The sequence below is a fragment of the Meles meles genome, chromosome 6 (genome assembly GCF_922984935.1).
Source record: "Meles meles chromosome 6, mMelMel3.1 paternal haplotype, whole genome shotgun sequence".
NCBI classification, from domain to species: domain Eukaryota; kingdom Metazoa; phylum Chordata; class Mammalia; order Carnivora; family Mustelidae; genus Meles; species Meles meles.
In genome coordinates, this window is record NC_060071.1 from 36205678 (window position 1) to 36227997 (window position 22320).

General features: G+C 34.0%; 1 protein-coding gene across 4 annotated transcripts in view; it reads left to right on the forward strand.

Moving 5' to 3' along the window:
• The window catches only part of MYO9A (myosin IXA), a 298796-nt gene that overhangs the window by 63926 nt on the left and 212550 nt on the right, over positions 1-22320 (forward strand). For all 4 annotated transcript variants that reach the window (XM_046008480.1, XM_046008479.1, XM_046008481.1 and 1 more), the window contains exons 4-8: positions 1433-1495; positions 8350-8449; positions 9955-10011; positions 13593-13690; positions 17863-17989. In XM_046008480.1, coding sequence (XP_045864436.1) covers positions 1433-1495; positions 8350-8449; positions 9955-10011; positions 13593-13690; positions 17863-17989 — 445 coding nt within the window. The remainder of the gene's footprint in view (positions 1-1432; positions 1496-8349; positions 8450-9954; positions 10012-13592; positions 13691-17862; positions 17990-22320) is intronic.

Here is a 22320-nt window from a genome sequence, read left to right on the forward strand (position 1 = left end):
AGTTTATGTCTCCCATTTTAGACAGATAAGAACCTGTTTGAGTAGTCTAGACTAGAGGTGATGGTGGTAACTCAGAGGAAGCGTTACATTTTAATTACTGGTAGTAGTAGTAGTAGTGAGTTTGCAAAAAGGCATATTTGAGGTTCATTTTATGAATGGAGCCTGTTGGATAGAGAGTATAGACTGTAGAATTAGAAGTGGAAGGAAGAGCACGGACAGTGCAGCCAGGAGTGAATGGCATGCTTGAAGGAATAACCTGTATTTGGAAGTGACTGAAATACTGAGCATGCAATAGGAGGGAACTGATGGGAAGAAAAACTGAAAAGTCAGATTTTGACTCCACAGAGGTTTGTGCTATGTAATTTGGTTTCAAAAGTGTAAAGCTTTTAAATTTCAGACTGTAAGATCCCCCTTTTTGGAGTTTAACTGATTGATTCAATTTGGGTAAGAGGTATTGGAGACTTGAAGAGGTAAAGGCTGGATAAAGAGAATGACATAACAGAAATATATTTTAGTTCCTCATTACTTTCAGTATAAAATCCATTCTTCTGTCACATAGTATATTGGTCCTTCTTCATCTAGTGCACTTGTCTATCTCATTCTCTAGCCATGTTGAGTAATTATCTTCCCTGAGGTTAAATACCCTCTTTCTTTTATGCCTTTGCGTAAAGCAGTTCTCCTGGCCACCTTCTGGTCAGTCTTTCAGATTTCAAAGTCATTTACTCAGTCAGTCACCAAACAGATTTTGTGAATGTTTACTATGTGCTGTGTACTCACCTTTCTGGGAATTGTTCCTTATATAATGTTTTCCTTCTTGGATTGAATCTTACCTGTCTCTCTTGATATAGCCATAATATTTTGATTATTGCTCTATAATAAATCCTATATCAACTCAGTAGGATAGCCCCTTGTTTACATACTTCCTTCACTAGTCTGTAAGCCCCTTGAGAATAGTGTATCATGTATCACTTATTTCCGTATTTGAACAGTGCTTAGCACAGTGCCTAATTAATGAAAAGTTATTGAATAAATCAGTAAATAATAAATGAATAGATTCCAGAATGTGGCTATAGCATAAATATGTTAAGAAAGTATGCTTTTGAGCCTTATTTAGTCACCTGGCCAAAGTATAATATCTGAAAAAATGTGTAGTGGCATATGAGCCTGGAAAGAAAGTAAAGCCTATGCCATGGATGGGTCTTGTGTGCCGTGTTTTGAACTTCTGAATTTATTTTGAAAGAAGCCCCCCCAAAAAAGACGAGTTTATGAATTTAACATAGATAACACTAACAGCATTTATAACACAATTGTAATTGTAAGTATACTAAAATGATCTGGGTGGTATTCTTTATACTTTTGTGTCTTCTCTGGAAAAATATTTATCTACCTTAAGCTTTATTATTTATATCAACCAATTTTTTTTTTCTTCTAGTGCCTATGTTGAAAAATATCTACTGGAGAAGTCCAGACTCGTTTATCAAGAGCATAATGAACGGTACATATTTTTCTTAGTATAATTAGATCAAGTTAATATTTGTATTAATAAGATCGACTTTTAGGATGTTTGTATATTATGGCCTTTAATTCAGCTTAACACCATGCATTGCTTTCCATATAATTGCTGTTTCTGTCATGAGCAGAACACTGGACTTTTTAAGAGGCTGCTAGAAGGTTTTTTTAATAAGTACAAACATACCTTATTTTATTGCACTGCACAGATACTGTGGTTTTTTTTTTAACAAATTGGTTTGTGTTGAGCAAGTCTTTGGCACATTTTCCAACAGTCTTTGATCACTTTGTATCTGTCTGTCTCATATTTTGGTAATTCTTGCAATATTTCAAGCTTTTATATTATTATTATATTTGTTATTGTGATCTGTGGTCCGTGATTACAACTGGCTGAAAGCTCAGATGATGGTTAGTACTTTTTAGCAATACTGTGCTTTTTACATTAAGATGTGTACATTGTTTTTTAGACATAATGCTATTGCACACGTAAGAGACTAAAGTGTAGTGTAGACGTAACTTACCTGCACTGGGAAACCGAGAAAATTATTTGCCTCATGTTACTTTGAGATTTGCTTTATTGTAGTAGTCTGGAACTGAACCCACAAGATCTCTGAGGCATGCCTGCATATGGAACTCTTAACCATTCAAATTCTAGGCAAACTGTCCGAACAGAAAACATGACTCAGGTCTTTATCTGACTGCTTTTCGTGAGCATTGTGTCTTCAGACTTTTCCCCATGCCTTATTATTCTGTTTCTAATTCGAGAAAATTTTTAATAAAGCACTTACTTTCATTATATTATAATGAGGTATATAGGACTTCAGAGATTATATATGTAACTTCCTACAGATTAAGAAACCTAATATCAGGGGGGAAAATCCCCCCAAGTGTCAGAGAGATAAATGATTTTCTTCATGCTGCAATGAGAAAAATTAAGAGCCAGAGTTTGAAGTTAAAGAGACCTATATTCAAATATTGAGTATGGCTTTGGCATCTCATTTAACTTTTCTGCTTCTTTGATATTTATTCCCATTTTACAGATAGAAAGCTCTTAGAGTTGTCTAGAGAAATAAATGAAATAACATTTATAAATTGCTTATTGTGGCCCTTATACATAATTATATTCAGTAACTGATAGCTAACATTATCTAATGAATACGACCAGGTTAGGACTAGAACTCAAGAGTTTCCTGTTCTTTCTTTCTTTTTTTTTTTTTTGTGGCTAGCAGATGAGGAAATCTAAATTAGAGGGTTTTTTTAAAAGAAGGTAAGAGAGTTTTAGAAAGAGAGTAACTTCATAAAGTTTTGTAGAGTTAACAGATAACTGCTATTAGAAGGTTGTTAGTAACTTCTTCCAACACATTTTAATGGAGTGGTGGGGATATAGCACGGTTTCAAAGAATCACTGGAGGTGAAGATTCAGAACTTAAAAACTGATTGTTTTTCTGGATTCTGTTTGTGAATGGATGTGTAATATTTAATGGTGTGTTGCTGAATGTGGGTTGCTAGTATTTTGTTGACGATTTTTTTGTGTCTGTATTCGTAAGGGATATTGCTATAAGGTGTTTTGTTTTGTTTTTCCCTCCTGATGTCTTTGTTTGGTCTTGGTATTAGGATAATACTGGTTCATAGAATGAGATGGAAAAGTTTGGGAAGGATTGGGTTAATTCTTTTTTAAATGTTTGCTAGAATTTGCTAGTGAAGCCATCTTGTTCTGGATTTTTATTTGTGGCGAATTTTGATTACTAATCCAAACACTTTAGTTATTATACGTCTCTAGATTTTCTCTTTCTTCTTTAGCCAGGTTTTGTAGTTTTTAATCATTCTGGGAATTTTTTCATCTAGGTCATCTAATTCGTTGGGGAAATAATTGTTTATAGTATTCCCTTAAAACAATTTTTATTTCTGACAGGTAATAATAATGTTCCCTCTTCTGTTCCTGAATTTGAGGTCTACTCTTATCTAGGGCTGCTATAACAAAATACCTCAGTCTAGGTAATTTAAAAACAACAGAAATTTATTTCTCACAGTTCTGGAGGTTGGGAAGTCCAAGATCAAGGTGCTAGCATGGTTGCATTCTGATTAGAGCTCTTCCTGGTTCATAACTCATACCTTCTTGCTTGGTCCTCATATGGTGGAATGGGTTAGGGAACTCTGTGGAATCTCCTTTTATAAAATCACTAATCCCATTCATGAGGACTCTACTGTCATGATCGAATCAACCTCCAAAGGCCCCACCTCGTAATATCATTACCTTTTGGGGTTAGGATTTCAACATAGGACTTTGAGGGATACACATTCAGACCATAGCAATCCCCCCCACCTTTTTTGTCAGTTTGGATAAGAATGTGTTAATTTTGTTGATCTTTTAAAAGGACCAAGTTTTGGTTGATTTTTCTTTATTTTCTTACTGTTCCCTATTTTATTTCTCTTCTCACGCTTATCACTTCTGTTTGGGTTTAGTTTGCTCTTTTTTAAAATTTAAAAAAATTTTTTAGTTTCTTAAGGTGAATGGTTAGCCATGAATTCCTTCTGTTCTACTATGGGTTTACAGCTCTAAAGACCTGTTTTAACTCTTTAATGGTTCCCATATTTTGGCAAGTTGTGTTTTGGTTTTTATGTACCTATTTTCTTATTTCCTTTGTGATTTCTTCTTAGAACCCATTTTTATTTAGGAGTGTGTTTTTGAATTTCCATGTATTTGTGCATTTTGGAAATTCTGTTACTGATTTCTGATTTCATTGTAAGATCATCAGAGAATATAGTTTGTATGATTTCAGTTGCCTTACATTGAGACTTGTCATAGAGTTTAACATTTTTTAATCTGGAGATTGTTCCATTCTCCAGTGTTGAGAAAATATGTATCCTGCTATTGAGTGGAGTATTCTGTAGATGTGTTTTAGGTGCAGTTGGTTTTTAGTATTTTTCAAGTTCTCTTTTTCCTTATTAATCTTTTATCTTGTTCTGGTTCTTTTCATTATTGAAAGTAAGTGTTGAAATATCTCAGTACTATTGTTGAAATTTTTTTTTCTTCAATTCTTTCAGTTTTTGTTTTATGTTTTTATATGCATTTACATTTAGAATTGTTATATCTTTCTGATGAATTGGCCCTTTTGTCATTATAAAATGTCCTTTGCATCTAGCAACGATTTTTGTCTATTTTCTTTGATGTTAGTATAGACACTTTAGTTTTCTTTTGGTTATTGTCTGCATGGTATTTTTTCCATCCTTTTAGTTTCAACCTATTTGTATCTTTGAGTCTATAGTGTGTCTACTGTAGATAGCATGTAGTTGGATTTTCTTAATTCATTCTGCCAGTTACTTACCTTGGGACTCATTTATACTTCATGTAATTGCTAAGATAGGATTTATGAATGTTAACTTGCTATTTGTTTTATGTATTTTTTAATGATGTTTTAGTCCCTCTATTCTATTACTGCCTTGTTTTGTATAAATAGATGTTTTCTGGTGTACCATTGGCATTTCTTTAATTACATATTTCTTGAGTTATTTCCTTAATTGTTGCCTTGGCAATCACAGTTAGTATTTTAGCAGTCTTGTTTGGATTAATAACTTAATTTTGATAATAAACAAGTAACTTTGCTCCTATGTAGTTCTGTTCCTTTCCTCTTCTTTTGTAGTGTTAAAATCATATAAATTACATCTTTATAACAGTAGACCCATCAATACAGATTAGTCGTTACTGTTTTTTGCTGGTGTCTTTGAAATCTAATAAGACAGAAAAAAGTTAAAGACAAAAAAATGAGTTTATATTATCTTGTATATTTAGCCACATTGTTATCTATACTAATGCTGTTTATTTTTCCATGTTTAACTGAAAATTGTCTAGTTTCCTTTGTTTTCAGCTAGAAAAAGTGCCTTTAGCCTTTCTTGTGGGGCCCATCTGCTAGCTGTGAAGTCTCTTAATTTTTGTTTATCTGGGACTATCCTAATTTCTCCTTTATTTTTGAAGGATGACTTTGCTGGTGTATAATTTTTTTTTTAATCACAGTGCAGTTTTAAAAAAACTAACATATAATGTATTGTTTGTTTCAGGGGTACAGCTCTGTGATTCATCAGTCTTACACAATTCACAGCACTCACCATAGCACATACCCTCCCCAATGTCCCTCACCCAGCCACCCTGTCCTTTCCACACTCTACCCCCCAGCAACCCTCAGTTTTTTTCCTGAGATTAAGAGTCTCTTATGGGTTGTCTCCCTTCTGGTTTCATCTTGTTTCCTTTTTCCCTCCCTTCCCCTATGGCCCTCTGTCTTGTTTCTCAAATTCCAGCTGATAATCTTTTATTAGGAATAAGGCATGTCTTCTCATGGTGTTTTGAAAATTTGTCCTTGGTTTTCAATAGTTTCGATTTATCTAAGTGTGGATCTCTTTAAGTTTTTCTCCCTTGGAGTTTGTTGAGTTTCTTGAATGTGCAGGTTGTTTTTTCATCAGATTTGGGGAGTTTTTGGTCATTATTTTTTCAGATTTTTTTTGCTCCTTTCCTCTCCTTTAGGGACTCCTGTTGTGCCGCAGATACCTGAGGCCTGTTCAGTTTTCTTCATTCATTTTTCTTTCTTTCTCTCTCTTTTTTTTTTTTTTTTTAAGATTTTATTTATTTGACAGAGAGACCACAAGTAAGCAGAGAGGCAGGCAGAGAGAGAGGGGAAGCAAGCTCCCTGCTGAGCAGAGAGCCCAACAGGGGGTTCGATCCCAGGTCCCTGAGACCATGATCTGAGCTGAAGGCAGAGACTTAACCCACTGAGCCACCTAGGGGCCCCTCATTTTTCATTCTCTTCAGACTTGTTTCAAGAGCTGTCTTCAGGTTCCCTGATGCCTTCTTCTGCCCACTCAGATCTGTCACTGAGTGCCTCTAGAGAGTTTTTCATTTTAGTTATTATGTATTTCAACTCTCTAATTCCTCTTTTATTATTTTTAAATAAGTTATATATGTTTATCGATAGTCTCTTTGATGAGACATCATTCTCATACTTTAGTTGTTTAAACATGGTTTCCTTTAGTTCTTTGAACGTATTTATTTATTTATTTATTAAAGATTTTATTTATTTATTTGACAGAGAGAGAGATCACAAGTAGGCAGAGAGGCAGGCAGAGAGAGAGGAGGAAGCAGGCTCCCTGCGGAGCAGAGAGCCAGATGCGGGGCTCGATCCCAGGACCCTGAGATAATGATCTGAGCTGAAGGCAGTGGCTTAATCCACTGAGCCACCCAGGCGCCCCTCTTTGAACGTATTTAAAAAATTTTATTAAAAATCTTGTGTACTGGGGCGCCTGGGTGGCTCAGTGGGTTAAAGCCTCTGCCTTTGGCTCGGGTCATGATCCCGGAGTCCTGGGATCAAGCCCCGCATCGGGCTTGCTGCTCAGTGGGGAATCTGCTTCCCCCTCTCTCTCTGCCTGCCTCTCTGCCTACTTGTGATCTCTCTCTGTCAAATAAATAAAATCTTAAAAAAAATTTTTTTTTGTCTATTAAGTAATGCCTGGGCTTCCTCAAGGATGGTTACTATTGATTGTGTTTTTTTCCTTTTATGTACTGTACTTTGTTTCTTTAATGCCTCATAATTTTTGTTGGGAATTGGACATTTTAAATAATAATTGGACATTTAAATAATTGTGTGGCAATTCTGGAAATGAGATTCTCCCTTTCCCAGGGGTTGTGATTGTTTTTGTTTGTGTTGTATCATGACTTTTGTGAACTAATTTTGTTAAGTCTGTGTTCTGTTTCAAATGTGGCCATTCAGGTATCTGCCTGGTTAGCTTAGTTGTCAGCTAATGATTGAACAGAGAGATTTGCTTAAATGCTTGGAAACTGTAAATCTCCTAGTTTTTGCCTCAGGGCTTTCTGTGTGTATTGGGCCATGCCTTTAACACTCAGATAGACATTTTATAATTCTGCCTTCACCTTAACTTGCTGCTCCAGCATCCCTTCAAGATCAGCCAGAGATGAGAGTTCAGTACCTTCTCTGGTCTTTGCTGAGAAGGTGTGAAGCCCTGGGCACATGCGCAGCCTTATGCATCCACATGGCCTTCTAGATTCCTAGGAATGTATTGGGAGCTTTATAACCCTGTGGAGATCACATTTCCCTTTAAATTTTTTGATTAGCCTACTGTTTCCAACATTTATCTATTGGTTCATGTAGCTGACAAATTAAAAAATTGCCAATAATTTTCCATACCTTCCTCTGGGGAAAAGGTTTTCACACTGGCTTAACTCTGAGTCAGGTCATTAAAGACAGTTTTAAATATGGCGTCTTCCAGGGAACCACCAGACAGTTCAAGTGATGTTTCTCAGGGAATGATGTTCTGAACCAGCTCCAACCCTCTTCTGCCCTGTTGTGATGGCTTCCAGGTTTTTGGTATTCATCATGATTGTAACCTATGGGTTTTGAAGGCCCCCCTGGATTTGGTGAACAGAAGATGGATTGGGGCAAGTTAAAAGGCAACAAAGGTTGCATTTTTAACTGAGATTGAACTGTTTTTCTTATGTAAACACTCCTTGGATTACTATAAGTTTTTGGTTAATTTTCAGAGTTCTGACAAAAGTTGTTTCTGACAAGTTTGCCGTTTTCTAATTGGTTTTATGGAGGAGAGAATTTTCAGAGGTCTTACTTTGCCATATAGCAGCCTTCACCCCTCTCTTTTGAATTTAGCATCCACAACATCATTTTATTTTATAGTACCTAAAATATTGAACTTACTGCCACTTTTTTATTTAAAAGTGAAAAGAAATTGAAACATTTTACTAGGTAATATTTGTTCTTTTTTCTGTTCAATGATAACCGTAGATCGTGTTCATTATAAAGCCATACTCTTTGTTTCCAACAGGAACTATCATGTATTTTATTACCTCCTGGCAGGAGCAAGTGAAGAAGAAAGATTAGCATTCCATCTTAAACAACCGGAAGAATATCATTATCTCAATCAGGTGAGAGTTCATGAAATGTATTTCGAAATGTAGGGCATTATTAAATTTTACTTCTTGAGAAAAGTTTTTTTCGTAATACTTTGTTCTCCAAACCCAGTAATGGATATTAACTATCATTTTCATACAGGTAGTCTAAAAATTTATGTGATGTGCTTCTCAAATTTAAAAATTATTATTAACCATAAGAGTTGGAAGGGTTTAGTTATATGTGTGCCCTTTGCTTTTTGTGAGATTCTTTCAGAGAAAAATAAACTGTTTACATATGTATCTGCATGTTAGAAAAATGAATTGGTCTTTCCAAAGTGGTTTACCTTTTAAAGACAAGAGCATGTTCTGTGTTACTAATAATTAATGTTTCCCCTTCGCATGGGATTACTTGAAACCTCTTTTATATGTTTTGAAGTCTAATACATATACCTCTTTGCATGATATTATGATACTAACTGAGAGTATGATTGTTTTTATAATTTAGCAAATGATCCTGTTCAAATGAAATTCATCATATCTTTCTGTGAAACTCAAAATTCACTCGAAATTCGTATCTTTCTGTGAAACTCAAAATTCACTCCTAAATTTCCATAATAAGGGATCATTTCTTACAGTTTTTCATTACAGTGGTTTCTCCAATTTTACTATTTCTCATTAATAAAAATTCTAGAACCAATATTAATGGAATTGGTATGACAGTAGATCACTTAAATAACAGACTGTCTTTTCTTTTTTTTTTTTTGATTATTTGAGGCAAGATGTAATATCCATGGAGATAAATGCCTTTATGGTAATTTAAAAAACCCTTATGAAGGTTTTGTAAGGAAATTGATATTTTGATGATGGTTCAAAGGTTGTAGTATGTATTAAGGTTATGAAAATAACATCTTAGAGATTTTCCAAGATAGAGGATGCTATGTAATTGGTATTTATTAATTTCAAAACAACATATTTATATGAACTAATAAAACTTTGTATTTATATATCAATTTCAAAATTATTTAAAATACCACTTCTTGATATAATACTAGGCATTTCTACTGTATAAAATTATGTATATTTTAAAAAATCATTGATTTAGCTTCTGAGATTTTTCTTTTCCCTGTTAAATGCTTTGGAGATATTTGGGTGATTAAATATTTCCTTTTTAAAAACTAATAATTGCTCACAAATGAGCTGATAGTCATGAGCTTATTACTCTTCTTACAGATTTTTTTTTTGTTATCAGTGGCCATACCATACATACTCTTGCCATAAAGTGGTCAGTATTCATAGAATATGAGACTGAGCAGTTAATACAAATCTCAGAGTCACTGAAAAACAGGAAATATGGATTGGTTGTAATAATATATGATCTCCCAGAATCCGAATGTTTACCTAGTTGTTTCTTGTTTTATGCTGCTGTACAAAATAACTTTCTTTGGGTAGCAGCACAGTGCTGCTATACTACATCTAAGAGATGATTAGAGAAGAGTGATAACCTTTACTTCTACCTAACTAATCTGCATTACTTTCAGATAACAAAGAAACCCCTCAGACAGAGCTGGGATGATTATTGCTATGACTCTGAGCCGGTCAGTACAAGTACCTAAATATTCTGTGTTCCTGTTAAAGGACCCTCACTCACCTTGCTCATTTGCACTTATCTCATGATTTAAAAAGAAAATCAGCTGAAATACAAAGACTCTAGGAAAGAAGAGAAAATAATGTTTAATTTCTTTGAACTGATGACTTTGTGTATGGTTTGCGGATTAAAAACCAGTCAATTCACTTTTTAAAAAATTTGTTTTTTTTTTAAATTTGTTCTTTTGTTGCTAACGTTTAGTCTATATTTATTTTGACAATAAATTGATTGCATTCCTGATGGATTCTTATGAACTACAGGTTTTTTTTTTTTTTTTTTTTTTAAAGATTTTATTTATTTATTTGACAGAGAGAGAGATCACAAGTAGGCAGAGAGGCAGGCAGAGAGAGAGGAGGAAGCAGGCTCGCTGCGGAGCAGAGAACCTGATGCGGGGCTCGATCCCAGGCCCCTGAGATCATGACCTGAGCCGAAGGCAGCGGCTTAATCCACTGAGCCAGCCAGGCGCCCCACTACAGGTTTTTTCTTGAGGTGTATTCTTTTTTTCAGTTTTTTTTTTAGTGGTTTTATTACATGTTACAAGTAGTATGTAATGTTTATCTTAAAAAGGTATAGCCTTGAGGCACCTGGGTGGCTCAGTCAGTTAAGCAGCTGCCTTTGGCTCAGGATATGATCCTGGGACTGAGCCCCATTTGGGGCTCCTTGCTCAGCAGGGAGCCTGCTTCTCCCTCTTCCCTGATTTTGCTTTTTCTCTATCTCTCTCTGTGTGTCAAATAAAAAAATAAATTCATAAAAAAAAGGTATAGCCTTCCTGGTTTTGTGTCAGTTAACAGTCTTTTCACATGATGAATGCATGTACATTTTGAAAGTTTTTTATTGGCAATAGAGGCTCTAGTCTTTATATAATTTTTCAAAAATTAAGAATTTAAATTCCTATAAATAAGATTATTTTATGTTTTAATTGAGTGATTTAAGGGCATATATGATGTAATATAAAATGAACAGGTAAATCTAACTTTGTTTTTATATTTTTATAAGGACAAGTTTATAATCAAAGGACACAAAAAATGTTTTTTCTTCCCTTTGTAGTGAGGTCAGATGTAAAGGCTGAAAACATGCACTCATCTCTATCTATAAATTAACCAATGAACTAATTTATTAATTATTCCTTCTGGAAATGTGTTTTAGTTCTTTAAATAACTATGACTTTAATTTTCACTGTGTGTGATTACATAGTTGACTAATTACAACACTAGACTGTTTCAGAGTTGAGAAGGATCAGAAATTATTAAATTTTTTCCTTCATACAAAGTTTAATTGCATTACCTTTTCATTATATATCAAGTAATTTATGGTTTCAGATTTAACATTTTGGAAAATTTTAGAGATTTAAATTTATAGATTCTGATACATTTTAGTAGAAAAAATTTACACTGTTTTGCTGTTCTTGAGAAGCTTCCATCTTTCACCTGTTAACATCGAGTGACTGCGTCTGATTGGGAAGTAGGTAAAACTCATATGGCAAATGTAAGACTTGATTGCCTGTACAGAACTTGTCATGGCATTATGAACTGATCTGCTGTTATTTAGACAGTCTAAGTTATGCTTCAGAGTTTGGGGTCTGAATCAGACAGACCTGACTTGAATACTGGCTGATCCATTTACTAGTTTTTGAGAACCTGAGCAGGTCATGTAATTCTTTTGTTTCCACCATCTATTTAATGAGATAAAAATGGTCTTTAACTTTTGTGAGAATTATGTTAGACAATGCATCTAAACAGCTTGATAGAGTATTTAATATTTAGTAAAGTATACAGTACATGTTCCCAGAGCTGCTGCCACCATCGAAATCATCATTATCCATCTTTTCCTTAAAGAATTTTGTAGCCATTTATTTCCTTTATTTCCTTTGTATCTTTCATTAGCCTCTCATTTACTGTGTTTTCAATCTGTTATTGTTTGAACTTTGGATAATTTCTGTTGCTTTTTCTCACAAGTTAATGAAAGCAAGCAGTTAATCTGAGGATCTTTTGGTTTGTTTTTTTCTCTTAGCTCCTCAGAGTATATTTGGGGGCAAACTAAACTTTTTTTCCCTCTCAGTGATGAGAACTTGTATGGCTTAGCATTATAAGAAGAGAGGATTGTTAGGTACTGTTCTGTAATTTGTCCTATATTATCGTATATATAATGGAATTGTATAGATGATTCCAAGGGGAACTGTGATGAGAAAATTGCTTTTAACAAGGAACTCCTTGTTGCCTGTTGTATATTGATTTAATTCCTATTAAGGGTTATCCTATAAATAAGCTCAAGCAACTGGTGTTGCCTGGGAGAGGGTGAAGGATTTAGAACTGGATAGATTTTCATTTTGCTACCCTTGTCATTTAGGTGAATTATTTAACCTCTGAGCCTGTTCTCTTTTCTACTGAGTGAATATATAATTATATATACAAACACATTATTATCTCCTTGGGTTTAATATCTAATTTTATGCTATATATCTGCCTTATTCAATAACTCATTCTTACAGGGTCAAAAGCAGATTTACATGCTAGATACTTGATAGTTTTTAAAAAAATGAGTACTTTCTCAAAAAGGAATGTTAATTCAGTACTTATTTAATTTAATTTAATTCAGTACTTATTCAGTAATTTAGTGATTATATATTACTTTTTCTTGGCACTGATTTGGTGCTGGAGATAAGCAGTGAATAAAACAGATAACAGTTAATGCATTTATTGAGTACTTGATGCAACATTCCACAGTCAGACATTAAAAAAATTATATACATGTGAGGGTGTTTTTGAAAATGTACCTGTTAAGGATTGTGAGAACATATAGTAAAAGGCTTTAAAAACTTGTTATTTTAAAGATAAAGATTATATATGTGTTTGACTTTTTTGGGAGCTGAAATGCGAAGGTTACTCTAAAAATATTTTATTTGGTAGTTCACAGCTATCTTTATCAACTAATGTGTGTTTTTTGCAGATTTTTAATTTTCACATATACTTTCTTTTACTGATAATCATGTTTATATAATTTCATTAGGAACTATTTTTATTATATCTAATATTGAGATAAACATGTTTATATTATATATATCTAGGCTCCATTTCTCAACTAAATTACTGCCTCTTCTAAAATTTATTTTTGTATCTCAGCACCTAGTGCCTTGCATACTAAGTGTAGGCATTTATTAAATATTTGTTAAATAAATAACATTTGTTTGTGAAATTGAGCTCTCTTAAGTGCTTTGGATCTTCAGAACTCTTGAGCACCACTCGAAGTCAAACTGGGTATCAGAATATTTTATAATATTGTTAGCTCTTTATCTTAAGTTACTTTGTGATCCTTGCCTTGGTGATTGTGAAAGGGAGAAAAAAGTAACTTACTGGTATTTCGGTAGGTATGTGTTTAGTTTGCATACCTGTAACAAGAATTCTCTAAATATTTCACCAGCTCTAATTTTTTATACGCAGGTATATTTACTTAGAATTACTATATTTCTGAGTGGCTTACCTTACTTTTCAGTAGGTAATATTGATTTCTTCCCCGTTTTTCTTAAATAAGCAGGATTGCTTCTCGGTGGAGGGGGAAGATTTGAGGCATGATTTTGAACGCTTACAACTGGCCATGGAAATGGTAGGATTTCTTCCCAAGACACGAAGACAGTGAGTTTGTTTACTGTATTCTTATACCTTTGGTAGAGAACAAAATCACAATGTGTGTTTCACAAGTTCCTCTTCCTTGGTCCTTTGAAAGAATTTTCTAACAAATATTCCAAATCTAATACCTCCTCCTTCCTTGTTAAGCATTGATTGGAAAATTTATTTTTCTAAAAGACTTGCTTTGAATTGCTTTTTTAATTATAAATTCTTTGAGAATCTCTTGAAAGTTGGAGTTCTTCTTCCTATAAACTGTGTGTCCATAAATATTTGCATATAGTTGCAGGAGTTCATGGTGCTCCTGAAGTCTGTCCATAGACTTTACTTAGAAACTTGCTTTATGACACTATTTTTATAGCTTCTTATTTTCTGTATCATTAATCTCTAATCTTATTAAGGCATACATACCTATCAGTAAAATTTAATTTTCCCTCTCTAAATTAATGTCTGTACTATATGCTAAACATATATATATATATATATATATTTTTTTTTTAATTAGTTCTTATTTTTTATTAACACATAATGTATTATTTGCCCTAGGGGTACAGGTCTGTGAATCACCAGGCTTACACAATTCACAGCACTCACCATAGCACATACCCTCCCCAATGTCCATCACCCAGCCACCCCATCCCTCCCACCTCCTCCCCTCCAGCAATCCTCAGTTTGTTTCCTGCGGAGTCTCTTAGTATGCTAAACATATTTTATTATAAACAAAATAGAAATGTAAAGAGGTTGAGATAAAGATGAAGCAAATTATATTTAAAATAAAACAAGCTGTTTAAAATTAAAGCCTGATGATTGGTATGAAAGAGCACACATTGCAGTGAGCACTGGGTGTTATATACAAATAATCATGGAACAGTACATCAAAAACTTATGGTGACTAACGTAACATAACATAATAAAAAAATTAGTAAAATTAAAGACACAAATAACCTCGACTGTCACCAGAAAAAAATAGTAACAGAACTATTTTGGGGGGAAGGGAATTAGTTATTTCAGATCTGATTATATTGTCAACTTTTAATGTCATACTAAAAGTAGAATAACAGCTGTGCTGTTTTCTTGTTTGTGATTACTATGAATCTTGAATTATCAGATTATTTGCCAAACTTTTTTTGAAAGATAAATTAAGGGACGCCTGGGTGGCTCAGTTGGTTAAGTTATGCACTGCCTTAGGCTCAGGTCATGATCCCAGGGTCCTGAGATTGAGTTCCACATCGGGCTCCTTGTTCAGTGGGGAGCCTGCTTCTCCTTTTTCCTGCATTTTCCTCTGCTTGGGCGTGTACGCATGCTCTCTCTCTCTCTCTCTGATAAATAAATAAAATCTTTAAAAAGAAAAAAAGAAAAGTTGAAACCAAATGTAAATATGCAAGCCCATTTAATTGGTCACATAAACTTCAGTTCACTAAAAGTTACTGAGTAAATGAGAGTAACTCTATAGTTCCTCCATGCTACATTACTTATATTCTTTCTTCAGCATACCTCCTATACCTCGTGTGACACACCTGATTGATTGACATACATGGATCAAAGTGTCAATCTATATATTAAATAATAGTGAAACATAATTTCATTTTTTTAGATAAAATAAGTTGGAAATAAAATGTATTTCTCATACATCCAGGAGTTGTGTGTCTTTTATACTTTCTGATACCAGTGTATCCCATACTGAAAACCACTGGAAAATATATGTAATATATTTGGTAACCTGGCCTGTAATTTGACCTTTCTGTATCTTTTAGATATTATCATCAGATATTCCCTAACACAAGTTTTGCGTTTTAGCGAGACCGATAGGATCCTCTAAAACATTAAATTGTATTCTGAATGTCTGGTATTTTCCCCATTCCTTGAAGGACCCATCTTTATCTCTTTTTTACTCATTGAAATAATGCCAGTTTTTTTTTTATAACATAACATATATACTACTATTCCCCTCTCCTTTGACCATGATTGACTGTGCTAATAAATCACAACAGTCTTTTCAACTGCACTCAGATCTAACCCAGAATTCTTCTTAACACACTTTGCAGTAATCCTAAAATTTGGTATGTGAATGGAAACCTGTTTGCTTTGAGTACTGTTCATGTCCTCCCTTTTTATTTTTTAAAGCTTATTTATTTAAGTAACTTCTACACCTAATGTGGGGTTTGAACTCGTGACCCCGAAATCAAGAGTTGTACATTCTTCCTACTGAGCCAGCCATGTGCCCCATGTCCTACCTTTTTAATGAAATTTTTCTTAACTGTGCATTGTGTCTACCTTAAGTATTTTAGGATACCCTGCCTTGTAGTATAGGGGTTTTTTGTTACTGTTTTTATCTCTTAATGCAAGATTTTACGCATTTTGTGAATAGAGATTTTTAAATTCATATTTGTAACTCTTTTTTGTATTGAGTTATTACAGTATATTAGATTGTTTATTTAACATTTATTATTGTTGGACACTAAGTATCACATATTTGTGTTTGAGAAAACATTAACGTACTAATTTATTGAACCCCAGATTCTGAAAGGATATAATTAACAACCATATAAACTCCTGCTAAAAATGGTGTTTAATAAGTGGCCCATGAATTTGCGTTTTTAAATCCTTTGGTTTCCATTAGTCTTTGTAATGATTCAGTTAATACTGTGTTTCCTCTCTAATTTACCCAGAGTACTTTTATGAATTATTCCTTTAAAATTGACTTGTATTTTGTTTGAGTCAGGTTAATGATTCAAACACTTAAAATTTTAAATTATTTGAAAAATTAGATCGATCAATTAAATATTGATTCAGGACCTCTGAAAGTATGGCTGTTTAGTTCCTAAAACAGTGTCTTTATTTTATTTAGAATACTTCCTAATTTTCAGAAAACATTTTGTATGTAAAATTTATATATAAAATTTTATAGGTAGAACAGGTTTATCATAAGGAAATAGTTGGACAAGACACAAAGATGCATATGTGTGTGTGTGTGTGTTTCCCAGAAGGGCTTTTAGATGGAGTGTTCAGCTGTATTAAATGCTTTGGAGAGGTCAGGTAAGTTAGGAGTACCAACCCCTCTGGGCAGTCAAAAATCTGGATGTAACTTTTGACTCCCCCAAAACTTAATAGGCTACTTCTGACCGATAACATAAATAGTTGATTAAAACATATTTTGTATGTTAGATGCATTATATATATGATTCAGTCATGTCTTTTTGTGGCTTGATAGCTCATTTTATAATACACTTTTCTTATCTGGTGGTTCTTGGTAACGTCTCTGAGATATTTTAATGGGGTGAGATGTCAGGATATGATAGTAAATAGGGAATGACAAAGTGAAGAAAAGGAGTATAAGTTAACAGTTTAATAAGCTTGTTTGTGAAGGTAAGGAGAAGACGTGGAATCTAGGATGGGTTGTTTAAGAGAAAATGAAGATGATAATGTTTTGATAGAAAGTTCTTCTAGATCAGGTAAGAGATAAGAAATAGACATAATAAAGTTCCTGAGTAAACTGGAGTTCATGGGGTGCAAAGCACAAGAAGGGGTTTAGTTTGACGGGAAGAAGGTCTTATGTTCCTCTAAGAAGGGAAGAGTGGAAGGGAGGGTCCAGTTGTAGATGTTTTACGGGAGGGGCCTGAACATTAGGTAATTTACCCCGGTGGCCTCATACTGTTTATTTTAAAAGCATTTATCAAGGGCACTGTAGTATGATGTAGGAAACCAATTCTTAAATATAACTAATCGTAAAAAATGATCTAGGTTACTTGGTTAAGAAAATACAGATTCCAAGGCCTTTCCTTTAAAGATTCTGATTCAGTAGATCTGAAATAGACAGTGTAGGGAAAGGGCATTCCAGGCAGGATGAAAGACATTTAGAAATGTATGGACTTTGAAACACTGTACAGATTCAGGCAATAGCAAATCCTCTTCAAACAACTATGTCCAGTGGTACAGTACTGAAAGTAAGGTTATATAAAGCACTTTGCACAGTGTCTGACATAGTACACATGAAATTTAATTATTATAGTTATTATTCCCGTATTTTTTATTTTTACTTTTTCTTAAATGAAAAGCATTTTTTATTTTTATGAAGATTAAATATGTTTGTACTGGTTAATTTGCTTGATTAGAATTTTGCAGTGAAATATGTTTGGAGACTGCACATAAATGAGCTATAATTTATGGTTTTATTTTCACAGGATTTTCTCTCTTCTCTCCGCAATACTACATTTGGGTAATATCTGTTATAAAAAGAAGACATACCGGGATGACTCCATAGATATCTGTAATCCTGAAGTTCTGCCCATTGTTTCAGAATTATTAGAAGTAAGTGATTATATTTTCATTTGTCATTTCTCAAATACTGGGTAACTTCTCACTTTTAATTTTGTGTAATTATTTGGTTAGGTGTAAATGGGCTAATGCTTTTTATTAATAGTGTTTCTCCAAAAGATGGAATTTTTGCTGTCGATTGTGCCAGAATCTTTGAAAGGCTTGGTTTTTCTTGCCTGCCTCCCTTTGGCCTGTATATCCACAATCCCTCAATTTGCTGGATAGGATCAATTTTTCACTCTAGACTGTGTGATAGTCCTATAGTCTAAGACATTAATAGTTTTTCTCCTTCTGTATTTGAGATTTCTTCTCATACTAAGATTTTGGTTAGATTATCTGAAGATGGGGTATCTGGATGAGTGGAGAGAAAAAGGTACTAACTTTTTTTCTTCATGTCTAAGTAAGAGCCACAGGTCTTCATCTTCTAACATGCTTCTTCCTATAATCAAGATCTTTTTTTTTTTTTAAGATTTTATTTATTTATTTGACAGATCACAAGTAGGCAGAGAGGCAGGCAGAGAGAGGAGGAAGCAGGCTCCCTGCTGAGCAGAGAGCCCGATGCGCCCGATGCGGGGCTCGATCCCAGGACCCTGGGATCATGACCTGAGCCGAAGGCAGAGGCTTTAACCCACTGAGCCACCCAGGTGTCCCTATAATCAAGATCTTTATTACCTTATTCTTTCTTCTGGTAGTGATGATTTCCAATGTTTTCCCAGCTTACTTGTCGGATTCATCTCAAAAGGGGCATCATTTTTTATAGGCCATCTCCTCTCACAGAACAAGAAAATATATGTGTGTTTACTAACCTGTGTGTATTCGCATACTACAGATGTTTTTATGTATGCATCTATAGCAATATAAAGAGAAACATGAGGTCCTACTGATGTTCCTAACTAATACATTATCACATGTATCATTCTAGCCTTCTCTCCTTATCTATAAACTCCCATTTTAACAGTGAGGAAGCTACCTTTTTCTTTATCTCTTTACCTCCTTTTTTCTGTTCATTTAATTGTTCGATGTTAGTATTCAGTTGACCCTTGAACAATGCAGGGGCTAGGAGTACCAACCCCTCTGGGTAGTCAAAAATCTGGGTGTAACTTTTGACTCTCCCAAAACTTAATAGGTTACTATTGACCAGCCGCCTTACCGGTAACATAAATAGTTGATTAAAACATATTTTGTATGTTAGATGCATTATATATATGATTCAGTCATGGCTTTTTGTGGCTTGATAGCTCATTTCTCTTTAGTGCTGGGTAATATGACATTGTGTGGCTGTACCATAGTTTGTTTATTCATTCACCTATTGAAAGACATCTTGGTTGTTTCCATTTTATTTGCAGTTATAAGTAGCCTGCCTTTTTTCCGTAAAGTATTACTCATCTTTCAAATCTTGATTCATTTGCCACTTGAATAGGGTTTAACCTATTAAATGATCTAAACTGACTTCATCAGGGTAGAACATTTGTGTCTACTTAGCGTAATTTAATTTTGATTTTGTAGCACAAAGTTAATTGTTTACTAGTTTGTGTCCTTTATAAGGCGACAGTGCTCTTTGAGAGCAATAGACGCCTCTTTTTTATTTATCTAACCTTACAGTGCTTATTATTTTGCACATGCTTGGGTGTTGCTTATTAACTTTAATGAAATGAGTTAGTCTGGCAGACGGGGCAGGAGAAGGGGATACGTTAAATTGAAACTAGACTCACTTGCTGGAAAGAAGTTCTACCAGGATGTGGATGGAATGTGGTATCTGAAGGTGGTAATTTTGAAGGTCATGAGGATCAGGGAACAGATGGTATTTCAGTCAGGCATTTTAGGTGATATTTTAGTCAACAGAAACACTTGGTATTGTGGTAATAATAGTGCATTGTAGCTAGTGGTTTTACTTACAAGTTCAGGCATTCAGCAAATACCAAGGCTTCTGGTCTTGGTGCAGTATTCCTTCTTTGGTTAGAGCTGGTAAGAGCAATTCAGGTAATTCTAAAAGGAGCCAAGTATTGATGAAAAAGGAGAAATCCTTTTCTGAGAAATGGGTTTACCGGTGTCAAAGTTTGACTAACTGCAAATATGATTTGATACCAAATCTGACTTTTGAACCCAAGCTTCTTAACTTCCTTCTTTAAAAAAAAAAAAAAGACCCAAAAACGGGGCACCTGGGTGGTTCAGTGGGTTGGGCCTCTGCCTTCGTCTCAGGTCGTGATCTCAGGGTCCTGGGATGGAGCCCCACATCAGGCTCTCTGCTCAGCAGGGAGCCTGCTTCCTCCTCTCTCTCTGCCTGCCTCTCTGCCTACTTGTGATCTCTCTGTGTGTCTAATAAATAAATAAATCTTAAAAAAAAACAACAAAAACCATTTATTTGAGAGAGAGAGAACACATGAGTGGGGGTTGGGGCAGAGGGAGGGAGAATCCTAAGCAAATTCTCTGCTGAGCAAGAAGCCCACTGTGGGGCTTGATCCCACAACCCTGAGATCATGACCTGAGCTGAAATCAAGAGTCAGATGCTTAACTGACTGAGCTAGCCAGGCACCCCTTAAGTTCCTTCTTGTTATGTTTAGTCTGCACTAGTAGGAATGGAGGTTTGATAATAAGTAGGAAGAAGTTATCTTCAAAGTTGAGGAGCTAGACAAGTAACTGATAGAACCAATAGTATCCTGCTTGTATTTAGTTCTCAGGAATTATTTTTTAAAATGATTTCCTAAACAAACTCAGGGTTTCTAGGGGGTGGTGGGGGGATAGGATAGTTGGGTGATGGACATTTAGGAGGACATGTGACATAATGAACACTGGGTATTATAGAAGACTCATGAATCACTGACCTCTACCTTTGAAACTAATAATACATTGTATGTTAATTGAATTTAAGTAAGAAATTTAAAAAAATGCTTTCCTATTATTGATTAAAATTGGTAATAATAATTGCAACCTTAAGGCTTTTGTTGAGATGGAATTCAAAGATACGAACAATAACTGGTTTAACTAAAATGTAAACTCTTTAGTTAAGATTTAATTCCTGTCCTTCTCAAAGTGATTCAGTTCAATGATAAATATAGATTTAGTTTTTAAGAACAAATGTTTCTGAAATTATTTATTTTTCCAATTATTTTTATAATTTTGTAGTTACCTCAGGCAGCAATGAATATTTTAAGTATTCTGTTTACTGAATTCTATTTGAGATATATACTTGTGAAATTATTGAAAGATGAACAAGCTCCAGTACATTAATTGTGGGTAATTGTGGAGCATATTTTTGTTGCATGTTTTGGAGTATATTAGAATTATTAGAACCATCATTATCAAAAACTGAACCATCATTCAGTTTTTAACAGATTTATATATTTTGAATATATTTTAACATCTGTTGAAACAATGTAAAGAATGGGTTTTTAACACATATCATTTTCTCAATTAAATGAATATGAGAAACATTGTAGACTTAGATATTGAACTCATTCCTAGTTATTTTGTGTTAATAAAGTTTTTTTTAATTTTAAAAGTCATATATGTACAACTAAGGACATTGGGAAATTATAGAGGTAGTTGATTAAATATCATGAATTCAGTAATATTTTCTTTAGGATGTTTATCAAAGATAAGCAAGATTAGTATGTTTTGTATGTAGATCTGTGTATGATCATTATTAGGCTTTAGTGCCAGCATTAAGCCAACTCTTTAAAAGGAGTTGGGTAGTTTTTTATCCTTTCAATTTTTTTCTGCCATTTAGAGAAGAATCATTAGCAAAGAATAGTATGTTCCTTAAAGATTTGAGAGAGATCAACCCTATGATCAACTATATTTGATGTTCTTCCAGAAGTTTGTTTTGTATTAGCTCATTTTTTTGGATTTTCAAGTCTCAGGGCGCCTGGTGGCTGAGTCGTTAGATGTCTGCATATGGCTCAGGTCATGATCTCAGCATCCTGGGATCGAGCTCCATGTCGGGCTCCCTGCCTGCTTCTCCCTTTCCAGCTCCCCACTGCTTGTGTTTCTCTCTCATTGTCTCTCTCTGTCAAATAAATAAATAAAATCTTTTTAAAAAAAGGATTCAAGTCTGGCTTGTGTTCATTTTGATGATTTGTGTTTATCTAGGAAATTATGTGTTTATTAAATGTTTACAATTTACTTTTTGGCATTCTTTGTAAATACTGTGTTAACGTTTAAAACCTTTTTCTCTATGGTGTTGACTTTGTGTTTCTTAATGTTTGTATTTCTTAATTTTTGTGATTTAGTGAGAATTGTCTATCATTTTTTATATTCAAGTAATTGGCTTTTAGGTTTATTCTGCTAATAACTTATTTAATTTTTAATTTAATTTAATTTAAATT